This window comes from Cyclopterus lumpus, chromosome 12 (assembly GCF_009769545.1).
Source record: "Cyclopterus lumpus isolate fCycLum1 chromosome 12, fCycLum1.pri, whole genome shotgun sequence".
In the NCBI taxonomy this organism is placed as follows: Eukaryota; Metazoa; Chordata; class Actinopteri; order Perciformes; family Cyclopteridae; genus Cyclopterus; species Cyclopterus lumpus.
Genome location: NC_046977.1, coordinates 12,108,677 through 12,134,843, shown reverse-complemented (window position 1 = coordinate 12,134,843; position 26,167 = coordinate 12,108,677). Strand labels below are relative to the sequence as shown.

Below are 26,167 nucleotides of genomic sequence, written 5' to 3'. Positions count from 1 at the left end.
AAATACACATTACATTTTGGTTTAAAATAAGAGGCTCTTACATACAAAAGGCATTGTCATTTTTCATTCACACATGAAAAATCTTACAGTTGAATATGTATCGCTCTGTCAGGAGAGCAAGATTATACATTTTTACAGATTGTAGAAGCAGGCCCCCAGGGAGGAGCCTGAAGACCAAGGTAAGTGTGTTAAAAAATTCAGAAACAATGTCCACTTCCAACGCGGCACAGACTATATTTGCATAACATGCATTAGATTTGAATAAATATCCAGTGACGACTGCAGTGACAGATTGCTCCAAATAACCTGATAAATGTTGCATATCCTCTGACAAATTGCACAGACTCTGCAGGTATTCTCTGGAGGAATCCGAGAAAAAAGTACAAAAGGCTGGAAAAGAATAGAATTACAAGAAATAATCCCTACCAAACTGCATTTAGCCCGACAACTAGCAATATCTGGAGCAGTTTCTACAGGGCAACACAATTGCACAAAGGAGACGAAAATCCATTTGTTTTGAGTTGGAAATGTAGAAATAAGTAATAGTATAGATCTATTTATATTTACAACAAGTGATCTGGAGAGCACATATTTTTCAAATACAAGAATATTTCATTTTGAGGATAAAATCAAGCTTTGAATCTTTAAAAAAATTAACACACTTGCTCTTCATGGGTAGACGATTACGTAATCTATTTACAGGCTTTCACTGAGCACATAGTTTAATATAAAAAGTCCTTTATCTAATCTCAATAAATACAGCCTCTAAAGTGATTTATCTTTTATCAAAAAACCAAAGCCAGCTTCTTTTCTTCTAGACAACCTACATCAGAACTTGCTGTGTATGTTGCTTTTTTATTCTCTCTCCCTCTTACTAACTCATACACACGCACACACACACACACACACACACACACACACACACATAGAAACACCCCCAACACACTCACTGGTTCTCTCCTAGAGGTTTGACCACAGGCCACGGCATGTCAGGTAAAGGTGACTGGGACTCGGCCGGGACCTGGTGTTGCAGAGTCTGCTGGTTGGCCCAGTTTAAGTCCACGCCATTCTTCTTCAGCGCAGCCAAGTGCTTGATGTCCAGCGTGGTGAAGGTGGTGAACTGGACCTGGTTCCGCTTGCTGGTGGGGGAATGAAGCGGCTCGCTGCGATGTGGCCTGGCCAGCAAGGTGGCTGAACGGTTCGCCATGGGGTCCATCGCCTTTCCCTGAAACTGCTGCTGCTGGGAGCTGTTCCTGCTGCGGCCCAGGGTGGCAGTTCTTTCGGGGATGGCGGCGACACTCACGGTGGGCAGGTTGCCCTCCATGTTGCAGTGGCCGATTGCGTCTATGGAATGATGGGACTCCTGAGGGCGGTGAGCCTCGCGCTTGAGTGTGGACACTTGAGCCGGGGCACCCGGGTCAGGAGCGCTATCACTGTTGGTTCCCAGCCACACCCAGTCGTGCTTGTGGTCCTTCGGGTCCCCCATGGGTAACGGGCCTGCCTGTATGGGCGTCTTTTGATTCCGGAAACATAGTTTATACGAAGCACAGTTGAGCAAAAAAGCCAAGATAGCTATACAGGAGACCCCAACTAAGGCATACATGCCGATTTCCATGTCCGACATGGCTCTGAATGTCCTAATGAGGTCGCTCTCAATTACTTTCGGAGTTTTAGATTGAGGAGGCTCCTTCTTGGTTGTTACTTCTGCTTTAGTGATGTCTTTGTTTGAGGGTGAATTGGGGCTGTCAAGCATGTTTCCATAGCTTCTCTTCTGCCCCTCTTGTTTATTAACTAAACCCACTGTGGTATCTTTAGGTCTGACAGTGCTCAGTGATGTATTTAAGCTTGTTTTGCTCATAGTTGTCGTGGCAGTTGTGGGAATGGCAGTATATGAGTTACTTCTCGTAGCTCTGGTTGTGGTTCTAGTCAACACAACATATGGCTGCGTAGGTCTTGTTGAAAACGTGGTTGGGGTGGTAGTGGACTCTCCCTGGTCGGGTACTACTGTGCTACTGAACAACCATTCATCCACATTGGCACGCTGTGTCGTTTTGAGCGCTCCTACCAATTCTAATGCACCGCCATCAACATCTTTATTATTTACGACACCGCGTCCTTCTACGACTCTGCTGCTACTCTGGAAGTTGATCCTGAGGAGCCCACTGCCCACTGCCAACTTGCTCTTCCTCTTGGACTTCTGGCATTCCTCACAGATCCTCATCTCCACTCTCACCAGCGCCCCCTGGCCTCCACCTTCACCTTGCGCCACTAAAAAGGTGGACTGCGGGGTGCGGCGTACCGTGGCCACCCCATCGTCTGGGGTAGAGACCGTCAGAGAGTAGATGCTGCTGTCGAACAGCTCCAGTGGAGCGACTGTGCCATCGCTGAACTGAACCCAACAGCTGACCGCTGCTTCCTGAAAGTAAGAAAGAAAGAACCTGGTAATATATGTAGAAAAGCGGTTCAGAACACAGCCAATCAGTATTCTCCCCACTGCCTTCAGTGAGAGCTATATTCCCATGATTGTTAATAGCACTAAATTGCCTATACTAATCTCTTTATGATTACACTCAGCAGGGTGCTATTGTTCCATAGATTATAGTCCTATGAAGTCAGGGTATGAAATATAATGTAACCAAACTGAATGAAGAGAGTATAATGGAAGCCCTTTAAATAAGAACAAAAAGTGCAGCTACAAGGGTCATGTTAAGAGCCAATCCAATCACATTAATGACCTATTTCCTGTTGCTCATGTGAGCCACTGGGTCACCACAGACCTAACCCACATTGAGGGTTTGAATGCATTATGAATCGCCCTGAGCAGAGCATTAACAGCTTGTCATCGCAGACACAATTGACTGGTGTTTAGCCCTGGCATGGTTCCAATAGTTTGTTATTAACACTTTCATCTCCAACTATGAGATGACAAAATGTGCCTTCAGTCACTAAATGTATTTTACTTCCTTTATTCAGTGTTGCCACATTTCTCTCACAACCACTTCTCTGCCCTGTCCTCCGTCCAGATATAATTTCCTGTCATCCACCAAATGTCGAGCTTTTGATTCTCTCCAACCATCTCTGTCAACAACAGGTAACTTTTCTCTTCAGAACCTTATGATTCCTTGCATGATCACTTTATTTTACAGGTATACACTGTACCCTGATGACAAAAATGTGTAATTGAATGTAGAAACTAAAGATGTCTTGAGAAATATATATTTTGTATTTATTCAACCACACCTACAATGTAGGCACTTCCTTTGGCTTTAGCCAGACTATGATTAAGTGTGAAATCCTAAATCTAAACACTAAGATCAATACTTAAGTCGTATGTACAAGGTTTGATTTGCATGGAGGAAATTCAAAGAGCAGCGACACAAATCATTTTTTATTTTTATCTACTAACAGTGCAATAAGCATGTTGGTCTTAAAACGGTCTATGGGGGTGTATATGTTATTTATGCTTTATTGTACATGCGTCTGTGGCCATGCTTGTAATGAGAGGAGGAAGATTGTCAGTGGAAGACACTGGTGAATACCAATGAGGCTCGCTTGTTAAATGCAAGAAAACAAGAAAAGGGGGATATTTTAAGACTGTAGACATAAGCAACCGCATAGATACAATGAGACTGGAGCAGATCACTACAGACTTATCTAGAAATCCGTGCTCACTGTTTCAATATCTGAATACAAGGAAATAATATTTACTCTTAATCACAAATAATCCCTCAATATGCAAACACACTTTTATAATTGCGTGTTAAATTAATAATTTATTGTTAAATACATGACTCACTGCTTTTGTTTATTTCTCATGCCATCTGATTTCCACACTCTGTTGAACGGTTCGTCACATTTTGTGCGGCGTGACTAAAAATGAGTAACTGTAAAACTGTCAAAAGAGACGAGCATCATCACAAACAGCTGAGCTCTGTCCCACAGCTTTATGCTTTGTGTGTTACAATTTTCCAGTTATTTACCTGTTTGAGCTGCGTGATCGTCTCCCGGGTGGTTGCCGTGGCAACGATGGCCCTGTTGCTCCCTGGGCTGAGCTGCAGGGACAGAGAGAGTCCAGAAACCAACTGCACCCCCAGCTCTGTCACGCTCACTTTATCATCCACCACCCTGATGCTCCTCTCAGCCAAGACCGATGATGTCAGAGGGGACAGCACCTGCAACAAGGAATAACTCATCCAAACTGCAAATGGATATACATGATCACCATGTACTGCACCTGCTAGAAACCACACACACACACACACACACAAGCCATAGCTCACCTGTACGGTAGTAGTGCCAACAGCCCGTCCCTGCAGCACCACCCCACCCTGCACTCTGGCTACATCAGGATGTGCCACTTTTATAGAAGACCGAACAAGGTTGGTCACATCCACCTGTCAATTAAAAGAGAGAAAAGCGCTGATCATATTAAATCCATAGCCAAAGCTACTGCAAATAATGTATGAGAATTATTGTCTAGCTAGCTGTAACTTTTTGGAACAAGAAACTTGTATCTATTGTCTGACACGTCCAGCAAAGACTGGATAACCTGAATGCTGCAAAGTGTAAGCATGTCAGCTTCGGTCAGACTGTTAAATGTGTTTACCTGCCAATCAGGACCCAGGAAGAACTCAACAGGCTCTCCCCCAGTAAGCGGGTCAGGCGGCACCTCAGCATCAGCCTGGGCTATGAATGATGTTAGCACCTTGAGTGTAGAGTGCTGGTACTGCAGCATGCAACCCCTGCCCTTCCTCATCTCCTCCTCTTCGTCGCTGTCCCATGTCGACCTGACACACAAAGGTAATGGGACACATGACATATGTGAAACCACAGTCAGGGGGATACTTTAGCGTAGCATAGCATAAAGACCTGGGAAAACAGCTAGCCTGGCTCTCTCCCAAGGTTACAAAATGTGCCGACCAGCACCTCACAAATTAACATGTTACTAATTATTATTTTAACAACACAAAAAAACAAAGTGTATTAATGAAAGAGCTGACCCCCTGCTGACTGGAGTTTTGTTATTTAGTGGCATGAAAGTCGTACCAATCTTCTTCAAGATAGCAAATAAGTGTTTTTTTCCAAACCGCTGAACTATTCCTTTCAAAACCAAACTATGAATAACATGATATTTCATGTTTGTAATAGAGAATTATTTACAGATATGTAGATCTTTCTCCACACTTCAACAAAATGACTGAATTACTAAATTATTGACTAAAATACACTGAGACTAATTCACAAGAAATATGCAAACTACAAATGTTGATATCTCCTTATTTAAATAATGAATGACAACAAAATCAAGCAGTTAATCTGCGATGTGAATTCGTAAATGGGGTTTCTAGTTGCCAGCAGAGAGGCTTCAGGAACAATACTGGAGACCTGCAGCTGGGTTGTTGACGCCTTTGAGGCACAAAACATTTGCCGAGTGACCTTTACTTCTAAATTAATTTAAGTTGAATTAACCAGGATTCACAGCCAACTGGTTTGTTTGTGGGTGATAGAGGTTAAGCTGTGAACCATCCACAAACCCCTCAGCAATGATCATTCTGTATAATTTTCATAAGCACAGCTGGCCCGCCACACACTGCACCACAGGTGTGCTGTCTGCAGTGGGTATGCTTTCTACTGTCAGGAGCTACAGTCCAAATAAACATAATTATTATATAGCCTACGGTCAGAGCGTTACTTGTGATGGAGATGCTGCTTGAATTAAATAAGCGAGACACAAGACAGCAAACTAAATGTTTCCTCCATCCTTCTTCCAACTAAATTCTCTCTCTATATTATTTAATTCATCTTTTTTTGTTTCAACTATAAGTCTTTAAAATATCAGCAACCATAGCATCAGCAATATATTTGATTTGCATATGTGTACTTACTGACTAGCTGACTAACACTCAACATCTTGAGTTTCTTTGCCATGGTTACTCAACTTCTGTATTAGTTTGTTAATGACCCTTGAGCCATTACATGCTGTGCTATTAGTATTAATCAAATTAGTTTTGTTATAACTGATTACAAGTGTTTATTTCAATCCATCTTCCCTGGAAATCATAATGTTTTACAACCTGATGGTAGCCACACAAAAAAGAAAAGAAAAAGAGAGCAAAGCAAGAGTGAGGATGTTTCATTAATCCACAGTTTCAAAGTAAAAAGAAGCTGTCCCAAAGTTTAGTACCAGTATATTTTGTCACTATTAATTAGACAGAAATCCCAGTTGCCTCTTTGCCACAAAGAATGCTCATGTCTAACACTGTGGTACGCAGTAACACCGCAAGCCTTGCAGAGAACATTCAGCATCCGCATGAGCCCCGACTGGTCGTTACTATAGCCACAAAAAATGTCACATTTCTGACCTATTCCCAGTATCTGTTTGTGGGTATTGAATGTTATGGGAAATGAAAGCCTCAAAGAGTATTTAACCTTGAGAAAAAAACAGCCCATCAGTCTACCATCATCATTAGTATTGAGTGGAAAATAACGACTTTACTGTAAGTATTGAGTGAAATTCCACTAACCTTTGTCTCCAGGGCAACTGTGTTGCCTCCACAGTGTCCTACCCACTAATGCACCAAACACAAACGGGATGTTTTTATGACTGATTGTATTTACACTATACAGATATTAGAGACACACCTCTCTATTTGCTGTTATCCAGTGCAATATCACCAGTAACTACAGATTCAGAAATGACCATCCAGCTGAATACACATCTCTCTAACACTGTTTCAACAAAAACTAATTATTCAAACTCCACAAAGACTCAATGAGATTTATGCATGGCTAATTCACTATATATCACCGCGGATGATGCTGTCGCCTTTTGAATATCTCCAAAAGGTGAAATGCATAATCCAACTTTTCTATGAAGACAGCACAATGGAATGCGTCCAAAATACACTTCAGGTGCATCAGCCTATCAGAGTGCAGCCATGAGATGAAAGGAGAGCGGGAGGGGGGAGGTTGGGATCGAGCGTGGCACTGTCACACCGAGATGGAAATACAGTACATTTAATAGAGGCGTATCCAATAAGATGCATCAGAGATTGTTTCCGCTCTAGTTATGACATTTCCTGTCATAACTAGAGATGGTCTCGAGCAACCCTTTCAATACCCATTGCTGACATTAAAAACGCCACATAAAACACAAAAACACTCTCCCACTCCTAAAGTAGACTCATATGTCAAATGCTGCTTTATATATTGTTTACATGTTCTTTGTTGTTGTTGTTAACTGTTTGCACTTTATTACTTTTATTTATTATTATTATTACTACAATCACTTTATGTTGGACAGGAGAGAAACGTACTTTCAGATCTTCTGTATGTTTGCACAAATGGAAGAAGTGACAATAAAGCTAACTTTGAACTTTGAACTTTGAAAAATGTATGAATGTATTCATTATTACTGCATATTCTTACATTAAGCCCTTTGGGTTTGGATTTAAGTCAGATGACTTAAGTAGAAATAAGTCCGGGGGGAAACACAATTCTTGTGTTTTTAAAATCAATAAACAGGCAATTCAAATCAATTAAGAAGACATGTCTAATGTTAGTTATCTGTTATTGATCTGATTTGTATCCTCATATAAAGGTTTGCATCATATCTTAGAAAATGTAATTCCAGTTTTTTGTGCATTAACAAGTTGTCAATGTCCTCTTATTATGCGCATGCAGTCTTTTCAAAATAAACTTCTGTCTTCACAGGAAACAACTCGGGTTATGTTTATGCAACAGAACTGCTTGGTACGATTTAGGAAAAGATCGTGGTTAGAGACAAAATAACTATGGAAGTGGCATAACTATTAAGTAGGCCAAACAAATATATTGAAAAGGTCTTTAAACCTTGGCCTCCCTTATGCCTACTATACATGCTTCTAGTATATGTAACTCATACAGTACAGTAACACTGTGCTGCGTCTACAGTTTTACAATCATGATACCAAAAACTCTATATAACAGATGTATAGTAATGCGACTGTTTGACGCTTAACTGGCCCGGCCTTACCTCCTGCTGCCTGTAGTAACAGGGACTCGCCAGCCTTTGATCTGGCTGAGCTCGGGGTCGGCCACATCAATTAGCAAGGGCAGACGGGGCATCCATACACTCATCTCCAGCTGGGCGGTCAGGAAACCGTAAGTAAAGTTGAGCATCACCCTGCTCCTCCCTTTTGTCTCCTTCCCGTTTACATACGCATATTCACATCGCTCTGACACCTGGACGAGGCGGAGAAGAAAAAAGATAAAAACGAAAAGGTGAATGAGGCAATGTCGTGGGTTTGAATCGGGTCCGAAAGCTTAGACGGTCAGATGACGTTCCTTTCCTCCTTCCAGTCGGTCACTCTGAAAACATCATGATATAAGGCAAGACAGCAATTAAAAAAAAAAAAGTACAATCACTTCAGAATCACTGGACTAGAGGTGGAACTGAATAACAAGAGGAGGTGTTTTTCATGTGAAGCCCCGTGGAAAGTGAATAAGAAAGTTTTAGTATAAAAACTGACAAGGAGAGTAGAGGCTGAACAGAGGCACCAATGCAAATGAGCAAGAACCTCACAAACACACACATTTTATACATTTTGTACAACTTCCAAAGTCTGGCCTGTGTTTCTGTCTGTAGATGTCATGTAAATTCATGACCAAGGGTCTCTATGAAACTGCTGTGGAATATAAACTACATCTGCCGTATGGCTGTTCCTGTAGTGCTGTACGGTAGGCGGGAGCAATGAGGTGAGACACAGTTGGTGTGTTTTATTTAAGATTGGAAGCCTATCTCCATTGCCGCCTCACTTATCTTAACAAACCAGTGGCTCCACAGCGGTAATTGGAGGGCACTAGACTGTAGAGTGGAGTGTAGCACAGGAGAGAGGGAGGTAAAGTAGGGGGAGGTGGGAAAAGTGAGGAAAAAAGCAGAGGGAGGAATGACTACCGAGGGAAGTCGACATGAACTCATGTGGAAATCCTAAGGGAGTCTGTGAAGACATTTTCCCATCAGGCCACGTGATGTGGACCAACATGTCTAATGTCTCCAGTGCCACCATATGTACTGTAGATGGGTGTCAGAAAATAAACTCTTTAAGCAATTTCTTTTTCAGCTCAGTAATGAGACATGTTGATCAAAAGCAACACAATCCAAACCTTCAAGTCATTCTTTTTCCTACAGTTTAAAATGTTCCTTGGCCATTGTTTTAGCAATTCCTTTTTTCACTATTTGGTGGCCAGCCTCCTGTCTACGTGCACTGTAGATTGAGATTGTTGCATCTAAAACAACTACAAGTAGCAGTCAAAGTGTTTAAGAAAAATGTGCTTTTATGTCTTCAAAAGAAATAAGGAACATAGCATAAAAAGCTGTTTTTCCAAGTTGTGTTTTAACATCTCTTTAATTGTATGTATTTGAAAGGGTCAATAAAAGTGTAAAGTATGCATCTTTTGCAGTTGAAGCTTCACCAATCAATACATTTAAATATGGGTCTAATTAAGGACTTCCGGCTCATTGTTTTGGTTTGTTTTGACAGCCGTCATTTGCTAAATGTGAAAATAGACAACTGTTTGATTGATCCACAGAACAAGTTCATAATGTTATATTATGTTAATATGTCAGCCTGTTTGTTGCTCCTGAGTGGGAAAGAAAAATCAATACATGTTTCTTTAAAGAGGTCAAACACACAACCACACAACAACACACAACCAATCCTGTGTTCGCTAAACATATGAGTTTGTATGTGAATCGATCCCAATAGAGATTCACCCTTATGGCAGTTATAGTATGAAAGATATGTTTTGTGGCTTCAATCTTTACCAAATCCATCAGGTTGGTGGTTTTGCTCTAAGAGGGGTCAATGACTGCAGGAAGAGTAAGAGTCCATTCAGAGATCCATTCAGAGATACAATAATAACTGTATTAAGTTCCTCTACTGATACAGAAAATCCTTACAAACACAGTCTCCCTATTTCTGGCTCTTTCCCACTCTCTTAAGCTCACACACTTAAGCACACCGCCTCCGCTGCTTTGTTGTCTAATGGAAAATCATTTCATTCCTTTTTTTCCTCTCTGGTATTCTCTTCCCTGTCTCCCTCTTTTTGCTCCTACTGTCCCAGTAACACAGATCCATGACATGAAGGTCAAATCACTGGGCTTGTGGACTGAGTGCTGGGATCATGGGCTCAGTCTCGAGTGACATATGGAAGAGGCTGCTTTTACCCACAATGTTTTGACACACTCACACTCAGACGAGAGCTGGACCTGTCGAGTATGATGGCACAGTGAAATAAAATGTCTTGAGAGTTATACACAATTGTTTGTATCTGTTTTCGTTGTTAAAAAGTGACATTTTGTATTATCTGTGCATAAACATTACTTAGGATTAACTGATGCACTAAAAAGACACTCTGTCTCTTGTACTAAATATCTCACCTTGAACTTGCATGTACATGCATTTCCATAATGCTGGCAGTGCAGTTGCTCTAGAGCAAAAAACAAGGTATATGCTGAGCCTGATCACAAATGCTAAATCACTTAATTTTTCCATTAGTGAAGCAAATACATTTACAAGCGAGACAGAAATGATTACAGTACGTATTTCAATCCCAGTTGATTAAGAGTGTTGTTAAATTGATTTACCTTGAGGACATCCTGCTCCGTAGACCTACAGCTGGTGTAGTTGGTCACATCCTTGACTGAGCCATCGGCCTCGATAGCCAGAGCTCTCAGAGGTACCGACACCGTTTCACCCGTCAGGACAGCAGTATTCAAGATATCAGTGTTCTGTGCAGAAAGGAGGGCCACATTAAGGAAGAGGACACACTTGTGGATGCATTATTATATGTTTTAGTGTCGTTTAAAGGTTGAAGGCTGAGATTAATTATTCTTCATCCTCTTAATAATAAAGAGCATTGGATGTAATTATGTTGAAGAAGGTGTATTATACCTTCATGAGGAGCTACTACCTGAGCCCGTAAGTGACTAGTAATTGAGCTGTGGGTAAGAATAAAACATAGCAGAATTTATCCAAATCCCAAACCGTCAACTAGCCTGCTTTGTTATGAGGGTGAAAGTATCTAGAAAGTATGCATGCTTTACACACTTTACTGACTGTTTGACAGAAAATGAACTGCCAAATCGTTTAAGTCCGATTTTTAACGCAAAAACATATCATGGTTACAGCTTCACAAATGCGAGGATTTGCTTGTAACAGAGTATTCTTGCAGCGTGGTATTAGCACTTTGACCGATCATCACTATTCGTATGGGGGCAGGGAGGACAGGCAGAGAGTGCTACTGTAACAAGACTAACAGAGATTAAAACACTCGCAGGATCACAAACTTGATTCGTTTAAATCACACTGATGCAAGACTGGACAGATGGGCTCGAAACAAAATCTCTCTGAGATGATATTATACATGACATGTCTGTCTCTCACAAACTCACACAACTGGATGCAAATAGATCCTCGATTGTTTGGTTGTATCCATATCGTAGATAACCACTTAAAGACCCATTTACCCACCTTGTACAGTACATCTTTAATCAATGTTGAGCAGCAGCTTAGCTTGTATACATCAAGCCTGATGTAGCTTTATTCTTACACTTAAACTCCTCCTTCAACATGGATTTACAACTACTTTGCAGTTTAAAAGATCTCTGTTAAGGTCTTTTTAATCTATTATAGGTAGAGGCTGTGTGAATGTAAGGAGCTCTGGGTGATCTTTTTTTTCCCCTTCCTGATGCTTGTGGATGAGACAACACTTGGCAGATGTTCCCCGGCAGCTTCATAGTCTGAACTCTGTTGGCTTGACAGCTGCCGACCGCAATTCAAAAAGGACATGCTCTAGTTCAGACTGCGACACGGACCTAAACATAAGCCACTGCATTGTGGGTAGCACAAAATCAGAAAGACATATCAGCACTATGTGGTGCTGGCAGATCTCGACTTCTGATGTTTCCGCTAGCTCCGCGGTAATCTGGCTCAGAGTGATCAAGTAGTTCAGCTCAGTTTTAAATCTGTTTCTTCTCTGAAAACAGGGTTATCTTTAAACTCAGTGGTAAACCTTGCTATTGTGAGGGATGAACACTTCAATGACATGGGTAGACCATGCAAACACTACAAACAAAGGGCAGGAAATCAATCACACAGCCTTCTTTGCTGCGAGGCAGAAATCCACCGTGCACGTAATTTCTGACGGTTACATTCAGATGTAAAGGTTTCTAAGACAAAGAAACACAGCAGCAGGGAATCAGTCAAGGCATCAAAAGAAATGTTCATGCTTCATTAATAATAAAATGTCTTTGCAAACGAGCAGAGGTGATTTGAAACTTATCAAACTCTGCAGTGCAGTGCAGACCTGTATTCATTTGAAATGGAGAGAAAATAATATCAATTAATTGGTAACAAGACTAGCTAATAACATGGTATTGTTAGTATACTCTTTAAAAGGAATGTGAACAGAATGTGCGAGAGTTTAGTTGGATAAAAGCATGCACATGAGTGGGCATTTCTTCAAGGAGGCCAATGATGTCGGAGTTTGAACTCATCCAGATGCTACAACAAAGATTGGAACATCTGTACGACCAACAGATGCAACACTCTTCTCTACATCCAGGAGGCCACTACTGACATTTTCTTACTAAACTTAAAACTGTGAATTTATAATGGTCTCCTCTCGTTTTATGAGTCAATGGAGTCATCAGGAGTGTAGTGCATGACATTCTACCTGCTGTCTATAACTAACAGATTCTCCTTATCCTTAGTGCACTTAATAGGGCCTCCTCTTTCCTTGAACATCGGGATCAATAACGTTGCAATAGATCACACTAACACTGCGCACACTGCGGGTAATGCAGTGTTTCTATGTCAGTTAGTATGTTTAACAACACAGAAATGAATACAGATATTGTCCTCACCATGACCAGAGGTGCCAGCCCCACATAATCTCTCTGAGTTGTGTAGATCCGCATTATGCCCACATCTTTGATGTTCCCTGGCAACTCCAGGCGCCAGGAGACCGTCTGACTCTCAGCCTGCTCCGAAACATCTTTTGGCACAAAGTCCAGTTGTAAAACCTCCAGAAGACCCCTGTTTAGAGATAGCATTTCAAAATACAACAGGTTTAGACAAGTCAAAGCAAGCCGTGGCATGAAAGACGGCCAATACAGCCACAAGTGGCTCATTATGATAACATGACAAATGCTAAAGCAGAGGTCAAATATATATATATATATGTTTAAAGAGTTTATAAGTCAGTGAACTGAGTAATGTCCACGACCCCACATACTCTTGCTAGCTAGCATTAGCCACCATAAGCTACTGGTCATACCAGACCAAGTCAGGCTGTAGGATTATCTTTAATGCTTATGAGTGCAATGTTTATTACGGAGGATGAAAATGGTCTTCTTTTTTTTAACATTCACTATTTATTCAGACTTATGGGGGTAGAAAAATCATGGTTATGTATTTCAGGAAAATACAATATGAAAGCTTTGATTGTGGAGAGTGAAGAAACATGGACTACAACTTACAGTTCAAGTTTAATCACAATCCCCATTGAATAAATTATAATATAATAAGTCGTTCATTTGGAGGGTATTTATGGTGATTGCGCCATGAAGCAATGCAGTTAAAAAAGTCAAGCAGGTGACATTTGAACAAAAACCTAATGTTTACCTGCCTATTATTTGTTATTGTCATATTGCACTTTCTTTTATAGAATACTGGTGTGAAGAAATAAAGATCCTTCAATGCAGAAGGATCTGAGATGAGCTGTGAACTCTCTCGCGGGCCATGGGGGAGGAATGTAGATATTTGTAAAGAGACTGCCTGTGAAAATAAAAAGGAATTATTGTGGAAAAACAAACCGTAGAGTTTAAAAACCAAAAGCGAGTGCAAACCACAAGAGGTCTCATTTCCATCAGCTGATGGAAGAATGAGGTGAGAGTGTGGAAGGAAGATTAAGTGAGCCAGCAGAGACTTGAGCCATTTGAGTATTCTGGTCAAAGGATTGTCAAAGAAAAGGCATGTGATGTTATTTGATGCTGGAGAGAGTACCTGCCAGCAGGAACAGATCAAAGGGGGAAAAGTGCAGAATGTGAATGGATCCGTAGCACTTTGAAGTGGAGCAACAGTTTGCATAAAGCAAAACAATGAACCTCTCCCGTACATGGCTAAAACTCACATTTTTAAAAATTGAAAGGTATGTAAATATAATAAAACATACAGAAACACTAAAGGAACTCAAGGAGTTTGCCTGTGTGTATCCATAAGCTTTGGACTGCGTGGTTTAGAGATTCAAAGTACTGACCGCAGATATTAGAAAACCAAAAAGCTATCTAATATGAGTGTGAGACTCGCAATTCAAGCTGAGTTCAAGTGTTTCACATGTTTCTCTTCTCCTGATGGCGACGTTGTCCTGCTGCTCACACAGGGTCAGCGATACCACGTTGAAGCTCCTCAAAGAGAGTCATTTCACTAACAACCAAACAAATCTCACACTTTTAAAAAGGAGACGTTTGGGAAATGTGCTTATTCACTTCGTTAACTAGGAAGCAAATAATACTATTTACGAAAATGTCTTTCATAATCAGCGTAGCGTTAATGATCAAGAGACTCACTTCAAATGAAGTCACGTGTGTCTCGGGCAAATATGCCTGAAAGAATGCCGAATGTAGTCCAATTAAAATGTCTACTACATTTCTTTGTCTTGTATTTTCTTCAATAAAATGGACTGATTTTAAACTGATAGAAATGATTCACACAGAAAATACTGCGAGAGAGTGCGTGAGAGCGAGACCGAGAAACACAGAAGGGGTTAATGTCCCTGTTTCCTGAAAATCCGTCTATTAGGGGGGACGTTAAACCCCTGGACGTATCATCACTTCAAAGCACAGTGGTGGGAGTACGTGTGTGTGGGCTTGCATGTGTGTGTGTGTGTGTGTGTGTGTGTGTGTGTGTGTGTGTGTGTGTTTCCTGGTGGGGGGCTCAGCACAAGAGATACACAACTTGGAATATCTCTCCTTCCTAATCTCCCCTTCTGAACGTGCAAGCGCTTAAGCCTGGATAACGTAGCCGTGATTATGAATGATTACACATAAGTGGGTCGGGCGGCCGGCGGCTGCTGTGTGCCTGTGTGGGCGGGAGGTTGCTGGGCAGAGGTGGCTGTTGGTGTGTGTGCCGCCACCAACGTCAGGCAAAACTGTTGAAAATAACTGGTGCGTATCAGCTAGCTCACACTGTGGAGGTCCTATGTTCATTTCGAATGAAGTCCATTAAGGTAGAATAACTCATTTACATTGTATTTTAGTCACCATCCCCTCACTAATGGGAACAGGAATTCAGTCTTTATTCTTTAGTAAATTAAGTTCCGAATTGACCACCTCATTTAATAATATCAGATAAGATAAGAAATATAGATATTATCTAATGAAAAATAAGGCTATAGATTGAGATAATATATGTAGGAAGTATTTTAGGAAAATATAATGAAAATCAAAGGAACTCAGAAAGCTGAGTTTTTTCAGATTTTCGAACAAGAAGCCCCAATTATCCATCTTTTATTTTTGAACATTGCTGTGTCTCATTAACCTCTTCATTGCATCCTAATGAAAGATAAACACAGCTGGCGACTGATGATTCAAACAACACAAATAACTACTCTAAACTGTTTATATGTTGCTTTGGATTTATTCATTGTGATGATTTTACAGTGTTCTTGTTCCTGCAGGATCACTGTAATATTCTGCTGATTTTTAGAAGTGTAGAAGAACCCCTTCACAGAAAAGGCTCTTCAAAAATCAGAGTGGGTATACATTTTAAAAACTAATTTCTTCTAATGCTGATTGTTGGAGATGTGCATGGTTACTCTCTTACCTCTGCGGACAAAAGCAAGTCTTCTACATGAAAACTGATATAGTAACACAGTTTTTTACACAGACAAAAACTAATGTGCTTTACTTGACTGCTTACAGTCTTTACATTACTGTGTCCAACGCCAGAAATAATTACCTTTCCTGTAAAACGTGGTGTTTTCATGATAACTCATTAATTTTCTTCACGGTAGCAGTCAGTTTATTGATATCTCAGAAAATAAAGACAAAGAGTGTGTTTTTTCCATGTGTGGGGAAAGTACACGCCTGACCTCTTTGCGGTGAAAGCAACCTTCCTCTGGCAGACGACGGAGTCAGTATTGGGAGTCGCTTCTCTGCCAGGCTCCACGACGATGTCCCACAGCGCTGTGTCACTGGGCCGCGCCGCGCTGAATGACAGGCCCGCTTTCACTGTTGCCCTGCAGTGAAAAAAATAAATAAATAAATGAATAAGGACGTGATCCAGTTAGTGCAAAGCGTGAATGTTAGTCACGAGATGTCTCATTAACTCACTCACGTTTGATGCCAGTTGCGGAAAGTAAAAGACTAAAGAAAGTTTCATGATTCTTTTAATATACAAAAACAAAAGTTGTACTACCTCAAGGCCATTTTGTGCAATATGAGCCGTCCAGGACCCGGTACAATACAGTATAATAATGCTCAAACATCGAACAGAAGTACTTGAATTATTACCATTTGTGTCTTTTGTAAAATATGTTCACCGTGTTTTTGCATCTGTTGTTTGATATATGTATTATACTCATGAACATATCAAGAATTATACATGCATAATGTGTATTTGTGCGTTTTGTGTGCGTCCGTTGATGTTTTTAGTCGTCCGTGTCGTTCCTAACGAGGTGAGTCAGCCACAGACTGATTAGAAGGGGTATTTATTCCCATTAGCCCTTGGGACAACTGGGAATCAGTTAATCAGACACACACATCATTCTGCGCGGAGAGATAGAGGGCTTATTGTAAATAATGTGAATGGACCAGACAGTCCTAGAGGACCAACAATCATAAAGCCTTTGGGTTTTTTTTAAACAGATGTCTCTCCGCTAAATCGTTGCGTCAAATATCATTGGATAGGGTCATAGAGCAGTTATTTAAGTATTAGGCTCAAAAGTGAATAGAGGGACACGAAACGTTTCTGTTCCATGTTTAAAATGCAATGAATCACTAATCTACACTCACACAGACGCCCAGCTACAGGCGGGGAGCCTTGTGTGTTTCCAAAACAGGCCAATTTCCTCATGGTTGGGATTCAACGAGGTGCTGGAAAAGTTCCAGGGGGAATTCAGCTCATGCTCACTCATGAGCATCACTCAGCTCCCGCGCTGTTGTCAGCAGGATATTCACACTGAGAATGATTTGAAAAACCTCAGCCTCGATAAGGTGGCATATTCGGTTTGCAAACTGCGAATGGCGCTTGATTGTAGTCGCTGAAACAACCTTAAGAAGATGTGCGGCATCCATGTGACAACGGGTAGACTGTGGCCATGAGAGGATGATTATTTTCAAAATAAGACCAGAAACAAAAACATTAAGTAAACACACTCAAAATACCATTAAAACGTAGCCACTTTTCCCATCAATTGGTACCGGGGAAGGACAAATTTAGACTTTAATTGTGTCTAAAAGAAATGTAATTGTCGAGGCACACATATAAGATGTATTAGAAGTCTCAGTTTTCTTCTTCCTAGCAGCGGCCCTCTAGCCCATCCACTCTATGATGATATATTAAATGAATATACCACGAACAAAGACTGTCGAAAGATTGTCGAAACGCATCTTTTTTTGTTCACAGTTTGCTGCCCAGTAATGGTTTATAGGGGGTAACCCGCTATTTTACATCAGTCTGTCTTTGCATCTGTTTCAACCATTTCAGCAGCAAAACAGTAACTAAATAGTTGAATCATATTAAAACTGACAGACGGAGAGACACTTCTAATCTAGTCATGCTACAATAAGGGTAAGTATGCATGCCCTCATGTTCAGCACACACTTACAAATACTGATTTGTAATCAAACAGCAACCAGACTGATCAATAACCATTGAGACAGGGTCAAGGTGAGAGTTGTTTGTCAGACAAAACACAGTATGCAAGCGAGTACACACACACACACACACACACACACAAGTACTTGATCCTTGGAGGAAATTGACAAGCTAACGATTCAACAAAGACGCACTTGACAACCTGAGACCTCAATTTGAAAAAATGTCAGAACTTTTGTCTTTTTCTACTTAAAAAGTTATTCTGATTAAAGATTGTGTTTCAATTATGAACAATTGTAACATACAATACATATGTGTTCACGTCACGATCTTACTGAGCTACCTACATCCATCGACTCTTTTGCTTGCTGCTGGTCCAGTGACAAAAGCACCCGATGACCATCCTTCCCGGGGGTACGAGCCCCTTCAACATGCTCCTGTTGAGTGTGGAGGAGCAGTAACTCAATCTTCCTGGATCACTGAGTTTCTTGCCCACAAGGAGACAAGATACTCCCCGTGGAGAAACCTCATTTCGGCCACTTCTGTCCTCGTCTCTTTGTCAGTCACTACCCAGAGTTCATGACCACAGGTGTGTGTGGGCGGGGGGGAGCAGAATGGATATCGACCGGTAAAGTTAACGACTCTTCAGTCCTGTTTTATCAAACTCTGTCAATCTTTCTTTCTTTTAGAAGGTGACAGCTGGAGAAACTCTGTTGTTTTCCTACTCATTCTAAGCATTGATGCAGGTAAGGATAGAGGACTTTTTCTTTTTGTAAATGAGTACGCTGCATATTTTCCATATCTGATGTTACTTTTTTTACCTGAAGGGGATGACATGTTCATATTTCCATATGATGGAGAATTTTGAAAATAGAGGATTTTTATGAACAAATGTTGAGTTCACAAGCTGTCTGTGCACTTAACAGGTGCGTATAATGGCCTTGAAAAAACCACACTCACACACATACACACACACACACACACATCTACATGGTTTACCCTGGCAGTCAGCCCAGATCATCTCTCCCCTAAAGGGTTAACCTCTTGTTTCATTTTCAATCAGGGCCGCAGATTATCTGGCCTAACCCTGCTGGAGTGGACTCAATCTTGGGCCAAAGAGTGAAGTAGAGGAGGGATTTCTCCCAGGAGGAATCAATCACTTTGCCAAGCTCCTCACTGCAAGCCTTCACTTGGACTTAACTGCTGGACTCAGTCCCCTCTTCTTGTCCAATCTCATTCTGGATGTGGCAGTAGGTCAGAAATACACGGACTGAAATCACAGGCCTGACTGGGGGGACTTCTTGGTGCGGTCAGTGAGTCAGAGTTTGGGGGAATCAGGTGGAGTGGCTGTAAATCCTTCCAAATAATCAAAACAACAGCAGATGTTGAAGGGTCAGCGTATCTCTACCAAATCTTATTCACGGAATTTCAACAATATCAGCAGAGCTACATTCAGGTCACTGGATTTGTGTGTGCAGGCATGTTTGTGTCTGTGTATGGCCACAGCCACAGGTTAAACTACGGGCCCTTATGGATTAATACGCATATCTTCACATTCCTCGTCATTTGCCTGCATCCCGCCGCAGATTACTGCAGGGGTTGGATGTTGCATGCAGCATGATATCACTAAATCATGGGATTAAGAGAAAAATGTGTCTTGTGTTTTAAAAAAACAACCATTAAGCTTAGTAAAGACTGGAAACGCAAACCTCGCTGTGATGGCTTTACACTTTACTGATCTGATAAAAACAATTTTACTCCACTCAGTGATTTGCATCAAAAGGCAGCAAGTAGAAACTTTGAAACAGATTGAACTGCTAGTGTCAGGGCTGCTTTTATATTGACTTCACTTTTACCTACAGTAGTGAGGTAAAAGGTTAGATGTTAGTTATTTGTTTTCCTGCTCCATTATATATATGTATTATTTATTAAGTCAAATACCCAGAGAACCTTGTTGAAACCTTAGTGGGATGTTGAGATATGGAAACCGGTGAATCATTCACCAATTATTTCCCTGTTTATGGAAGAGTGCTCTCCATAACTCCCCCACTAACTGAGAAGTAGAAGTAGACAGGATACAACATGTCAGTAATTTATGAAGCCATTGAAACTGGCAAACAACACAAGTCATGTTGGCGCTCTGGCATTTTTACGGAATTGCCTTGATGGCGAGCCCCCGTCAGTATTAAGTGCCTTAAGTAACCATTTAAATGCATGGAGCTTATCATTCATGAAGATACTCAAATATACCGTTCATCATAATGATTCAACTTGGTTTTAGTCTCTTTTTCTGCTTCATATGTTTCAATTAAATTTTATGTGACTCCTACTAAACTCTTGGCCTCTGCAGACTCAGCAACATAGTTGAATAATCTTTATGTTTTCCGTGAATGACATCTTAAACTAAACCCTTAAGCTTTATTTTAGTTAGGTACTGTAGTCAAAATGGGATAATGGCATACTGCAGTGTGTAATGTGGATATCCTGTAATATTAGTTTATTCTTTAACAAAGTTGCAGGTACTTTGTGGCTTAAAGACTAGCTACTTAGCTATCCAAATCTGACAACATCATCACCACAATACATGCAAAACAACTGGCAGAATTCATTTTAAGTGGGTCTAACCCCAACATAAAAATGCATGAATGTTAAAAATGACCAAAACATGTCATGTATAAGTCAGGACTATCGACATAAGATGTGAGACTTTGGTCACAAAAATGAGAACCAGAGATAAACTTAACAGCTGGGAGAGTTGACTCACTTGATGTAAAGATTTAAATCAGAAATAAATCACTCAGGTCTCATGTTACTAGAACCAGGAGTAGTACAACACATGTCTTGTATAGCCTCACACAACTTTGGTTGAAAAATGTTTGAACCAAAAAGACAACTTGAAGTAAGTCAAATGACTAAAGACCTGACTTGGACTTGCACGAAAATACTTGGCCAATGTAAAATGCAACAATAGAGGTCAGGTCCATATCCAAGCTGTGATGCACAGTTCAAGAATTCTTAAGGAGTAATAAACAAGTTAATATGTCTTACACTGCATGTCTACAAAACGCCACAGGACTTTGTTATGTGGTGTGAAGGAATAGTTTGAGAAATTTGGGTTAGATGAGAAGACTGATACCACTCTCAAGTCCAATAAATATAATAAGCATAAGGACTGAAAACAAGGGAAAGGCTAGTCTGGCTATGTCAAATCCACATGTCAGTACCTCGAAAGCTCACTAATCAACACTTTGTGTCTTCTTTTAGGGTTTTACAAAGAGGTTATGCATCGAAATATGTCTTTAGCATTGAGTCTTGTGAGGCACAGAGAAGACTTCAGGAACTGCTCAAGGCCAATAAATAGTCCAGCACATACCCCCCTGTTAAACCGCCACAGCTCAGTGAACAAGTATAGTTTCAGACAATTCCTGATAAATAAAAAGTGAAGATCTCTCACCTGAGAGTAAAGGTTTCCAGGGTAGATGTGCTCGCCAGCAAGACATAGAAAGTTGCAATGTCTGTGGCCTTCAGGGGCTTGGAAGAAGTCTGGATCACCAAGGCGCCTCCCAGCCTCAGTCGAAAATAGGTGGGGTTCCCTGGCAGAGTTTTGAGCAGATTGACACTTCCTATTCGCCTCATTGGTGTCCCTGATCCCCCAGAGTCTCTTCCTCTTCCTACTCCTACACGTTGCAGGCTATCCTGCGGGTTACACTGGCCTGTCCGATCCCTCCGACTCTGGAAGTAGACTTCCACAAGATTCCCCTGAAGCCCCTTAATTCCTTCGGTTCTTCCTGCTTCCTTGCTAGAGCTGCCTGATCGGCTGCCTGAGCTGAACCACGCCGCTTCTGGCCGAAGCTGTGCCACACAGAATCCACCCGGAAACACCAGGCATGCCCCACGAACTTCCCTCGTCTCCCAGAAGGCGTAAGCAGTCACACAGTGAGCTCGGTCCTTTGTCTTGGCTCCAGCGCTTTTCCTGCCATTATCGTCTTCAGACCCCATCCTTTCTTGCCCAAAAGTGATGTCATTTTCCGTGGGCATGTGAAAGAGAATCTTGACAACAGGGGATGAGGAACGAACCTTGCGGACCAGAATGACGGGCAGGATCCTGCGCCCACTGAGGAGCAGATCTGGAGGAATCGGGGCATCCACACTCAGGGGGCCGTATGAAGAGTTGACAGCTGGCTGGAGCCCAGCGCCATTACCAGTAATGAGAAAAGTCTGAGTCTGAGCCTTCAGGCTGGAGTTCCTGGATGACTCTGGACTTTCCTGCCTCAAAAACACATGATCCACATTGAGGACTTGAAAGTTGATGGTGGGATGAACTGGCGATGGGGTGGAGGATAACCTGTTGTCCACAGCAGCCTTCTGACTTTCAGCAACTGGGAGGGGAGAATTTGCAAAGAGAGATTAGCACATTAACGACTCCACCGTTGCTTAAACTCAACATTTCAGTGTTGGGTCTGAAATGTGCTCTTATGATTCATACAGTTGCCACGCACAAAATCGTAAGGAGCGTAAGAATTGAGACAAACAGGAGAGTGAGAGGTTAGGAATGAAAAGGATTGGCCTTTGATAGTGCATCTAAAACTGGGCAAGGAGACAGATTGATCTGCAAGTTTGAACGTGAAATGTGTAAAAATAACTCTACAAGTAATTACGGCAACATTTAGATCATTAATTCATGGGACCATCATAACCGCTGTTTAACGAAGAACATGAAGGGATTTTTTTAACAGTTTTATGCTGAGCACATTTCACTGCGAAAACCAACACTCTTCCCAAGTGATTCACTTCTATGAAGTGCAGATAGAACAGTCCAATGATGGCGCTCAATGTAGTTGGACTGATGGAAAAAGACAGTGTTTCCAACGGCATAACAAATATCCAGATGGTAACAACTATAGTGAATCCACAGGTCACACATTAAATGTTCAGCCAAATAACAAACTGCTGCTTAATGGCTCAATTTCAGGGAATTAAACACATTATATCCTCCATTGTAGTTATCATTGAGGCACTGAAACAAAGACATATGATGTGTTTAACTCGTATGTGGTAGTACGTGTAACAAAGTTATACCCATGCTTCAATAGAAATTAAATGTATCTCGCTCTCAACTAACTACTTCTATAAAGGGAATGTCAAAGGCAGTGTCTGAGTGGTAAAAAGCCTCGCTTGTAACTTCAATAAGATGACAACAGGATGCCGCATGTGACAGCTTCCACCACCTCCTGTCAAAGACGCTTGGTAATTTGCCATCCTCCGTGTTCAAGTGCTTCAGAATTAATGTGCAAATTTGATTTTCTCCCCCTCACAAAAATGATTTATCCGAAGGCAAGACAGAACCTCCCCCCACCCCCCAAGATGTCTTACAAGTGATGCATCATTATTTTCAGATTTTTTTTATAATTATTTCATGAATACATCTATACTAAATCAATTGTCTTTCCGAAGGTGATTGAAAATCTATGAAAAAATAGACATGTCAGAGTTCATATAAATAATGTTGTATTCATAAACGCACAAACTGTTCTTTGGATTCCAGCCATAACACGGATGCCTAAAGGAGTTTCATATTAAAAGGCCAAAGAAGATATTGGCGGCTACACATCACATTCACACGATATCTGCAGAACGAAGGAAAACCAAAAGTAAAATGAAATGCGATACTAAGGTGATCCAATTATACATCTATGGTTTATTTCCTATCTGCTGCTATAAATCTGTATATCTGGGGCTATGAGAACAAAAAATGTAATCGTCTAATTTGTAAACTGATATTTTACGAGACATTACTAAGGACATGATGTTTTTCAGATCCTGTGAAATAGGTCCCAGGCCAATGTTCCACTAATTAATCTTTTTGTGATGATCCAGATCTGATATTTCCACTTTTAGACCATTGCTGGCTTTTAACCATAAACAGGATATAAAAGTTTTTAAAAAACAGAATCAATGGACATGATTCCAAATCCTACACAGTTTTACACTGTATAGGATCAATAAATCCATTTAAGTTCTTTATATCAAATGCTGACTTTGGATTTAAATCGGAGAATTATTATTTAGAAAAGGTTTCTGCTTTGTTGTTTATGTTATTGTCAGTGTTACTCTAACAAGCAGGAAATGGATGTCTGTATATGTTCAGTTCACTTGTAAATATTTGACATTAGCTGACCCATGCACAGTTATAGATTGGTTGATACAGTCTCAAGCTTGTAAATTCATCTTGTTCAGATTTATCATCATGAAGTGGGCCGGATCACATCTTAAGTGGATACTGCAGGTCAAAGCAGTTCATGGAATGAAGAGAACTAAAAGAGGGAAATAATCCTCAGACATGTCCGACTATAACGTGACCAGGAAAGGACATGGTTCATAAGTACATAGTGACATTAAAATTAATCCTCACACACTCACGTTGCCAGTAAAGAGTAAGATCACAGTAGCTTTAGTGGCAGCCTCTGATATGAGATCCATAATTAGTCCATTGCTGATATACAATGCTGTGCATGAGTGAACATACTATGTATGGATCAGATGTCAATTTGGCGAGTCGTGACTAGATCCCCTGAAGTATCTTGTGACATTAGCAGAACTAGTTGAAATAATGTAAACTACTTTTGTAAATATTAGTTCAACCTCAGACGGACTCGTTGACTGGACTGAGAGATAAGCTCCCATTAATATTCATGGGTCACATGCAGAGAAGGTATCAAAGGCTGAACTCCATCACTTAGACACAAATTAGGAGCACAGCTGCGCTGCTGAGTTCTGCACTAGCAGAAATGCAGCAGTCCCAGGCATAATGTGTGGATGATGACACAGGCACACTGAGATAACATGTGCAGATAGATATAAACGCAGGCAATCTCAGAAAGTAGTCTTTCGCATGGTATCGGTATCACGGAGGGACAGACAGCTTACTGTGACTTCATAGCTCCCAATGCAGGTTATCTTTAAACAACCAGAGAAACAGCTGTGCAGCCACAGCTTCGGGCCTCTTTAATCCCACAGATGAGGCTTCCTGATGCACACTGGAGAGCATGCTGTCACTTTCATTTAGACAGAGGGACAATGAAATGGACAGAGGTAGTCAGCACACAATCTTTAAACAGAGGAAAACTCGACCCTCCGTCCTCATGAAGCCAGTCCCCTGATCTCGTTGCTTCTGAATAGTTTTTAAATCCCAACGTGAACAGTTTCTAAACTGGTTCTATACTTCTCCTCCTTCTAATGCAGACAATAACTCATAGTCCTGGTGGGCCTACTTTAAAGTGTGTGCTAACAATAGGCTAAAATAAACGTCAGCAAACTGTCCTAGTTTGTGCATACGTGCGATTATACCACAACTGTAATAAGGGGGACAATAAAGAGACTCTAGTAAAACAAGCACAAGAGCATGTTTTCTTATTTCATCTACATTAATGTTCCCACTGTCAACACAGCTGGAGCCTTAGGCTCCTTCCAACCCAGTTATTTATGTATTTATGTACATGTTCCTCGGGTGCGCTCCAACACACATGACCCAACAGATGAAGGAACTCAAAGAGTTCATCAGGAGCCATCGCACTGTATGCAGATCTCACCTTTAGCAGCAGTGAGAACAGCCACTGCGACGACTGGGAACAATGAGCGCAGGAGAAAGTTGAGCATCATGTCAGCAGAGTTGCGGGTTCTTCTGCGCCCTCCACGCGCACCGGGTTGAGCTTTGGCGACTCGGTGCAGTCGAACAGGCGCTGGAAGCAAATCACGATGCTCTACTTCTTCAAGTGAAAACAAAATGCTGCTTTACTTCCTTGTCCACATAGAGCTTCGTCTTGTTGGCTCTGGACTAGTTTTGGGATGTGTTTCGTATCTTTCTTTTGGTCCCTCTGAGTGACGACAGGGATGATTTCCTCCGGGAGCGCACGGCTCGAGCTGGCACGGCAGGACAGCAACAGGCACGGCTATCCCCATGATAGAAATGAGTAAACATGTGCCCTCGTTCAGATTAACGAAACCACGTGGGTAATCGCCGGTAGGGGACGAGCTGCGAGCAAATTAAATGCACATGAGGTCAAGGGGATCAGTGGTTTCTCTACGACTCATTTTAATGAAGGGCGAGAAGACATTAAATCCTTATTTTTGTTTTTGTTTTAACTGTCTTTAAAGTTATTTTTGAAATTACCAGATGTTATTATTACACTAAGTAGGCCTTTGTATTGATTGGAGACTATGTGCCATTGAGAAAAAAAAATAAAAAGTGAAGCCAGGTTTTGCCAGCTGCCAGCTGCATATTCCCAGTACACAGCATCAGATGGGAT

At 41.2% G+C, this 26,167-nt stretch overlaps 1 protein-coding gene across 1 annotated transcript; it reads right to left on the bottom strand.

The window, feature by feature from the left end:
* Window positions 1–946: 946 nt before the first annotated feature.
* On the bottom strand, window positions 947–25,520 carry si:dkey-1d7.3 (transmembrane protein 132D). Its single transcript, XM_034547104.1, has 10 exons — window positions 25,451–25,520; window positions 21,316–22,240; window positions 16,135–16,281; window positions 12,908–13,079; window positions 10,628–10,771; window positions 8,015–8,223; window positions 4,607–4,787; window positions 4,281–4,394; window positions 3,981–4,172; window positions 947–2,416 (listed from the first exon to the last, which is right to left on the bottom strand). Exons 1-10 carry the CDS (start codon window positions 25,518–25,520, stop codon window positions 947–949), a joined length of 3,624 nt encoding a protein of 1,207 aa, XP_034402995.1.
* Between the last annotated feature and the right edge of the window lie 647 nt (window positions 25,521–26,167).

What these genes read in the sequence shown, in the direction of transcription:
- si:dkey-1d7.3 (XM_034547104.1), bottom strand. Translation starts at nt 25,520, where the DNA reads ATGATGCTCAACTTTCTCCTGCGCTCATTGTTCCCAGTCGTCGCAGTG. An exon ending in GGCTGGCACCTCTGGTCATG is followed by an intron (nt 10,772 to 12,907) that starts GTGAGGACAATA and finishes CTTTCTGCACAG; the next exon opens with AACACTGATATCTTGAATAC. An exon ending in CGATCACGCAGCTCAAACAG is followed by an intron (nt 2,417 to 3,980) that starts GTAAATAACTGG and finishes TCTTACTTTCAG; the next exon opens with GAAGCAGCGGTCAGCTGTTG.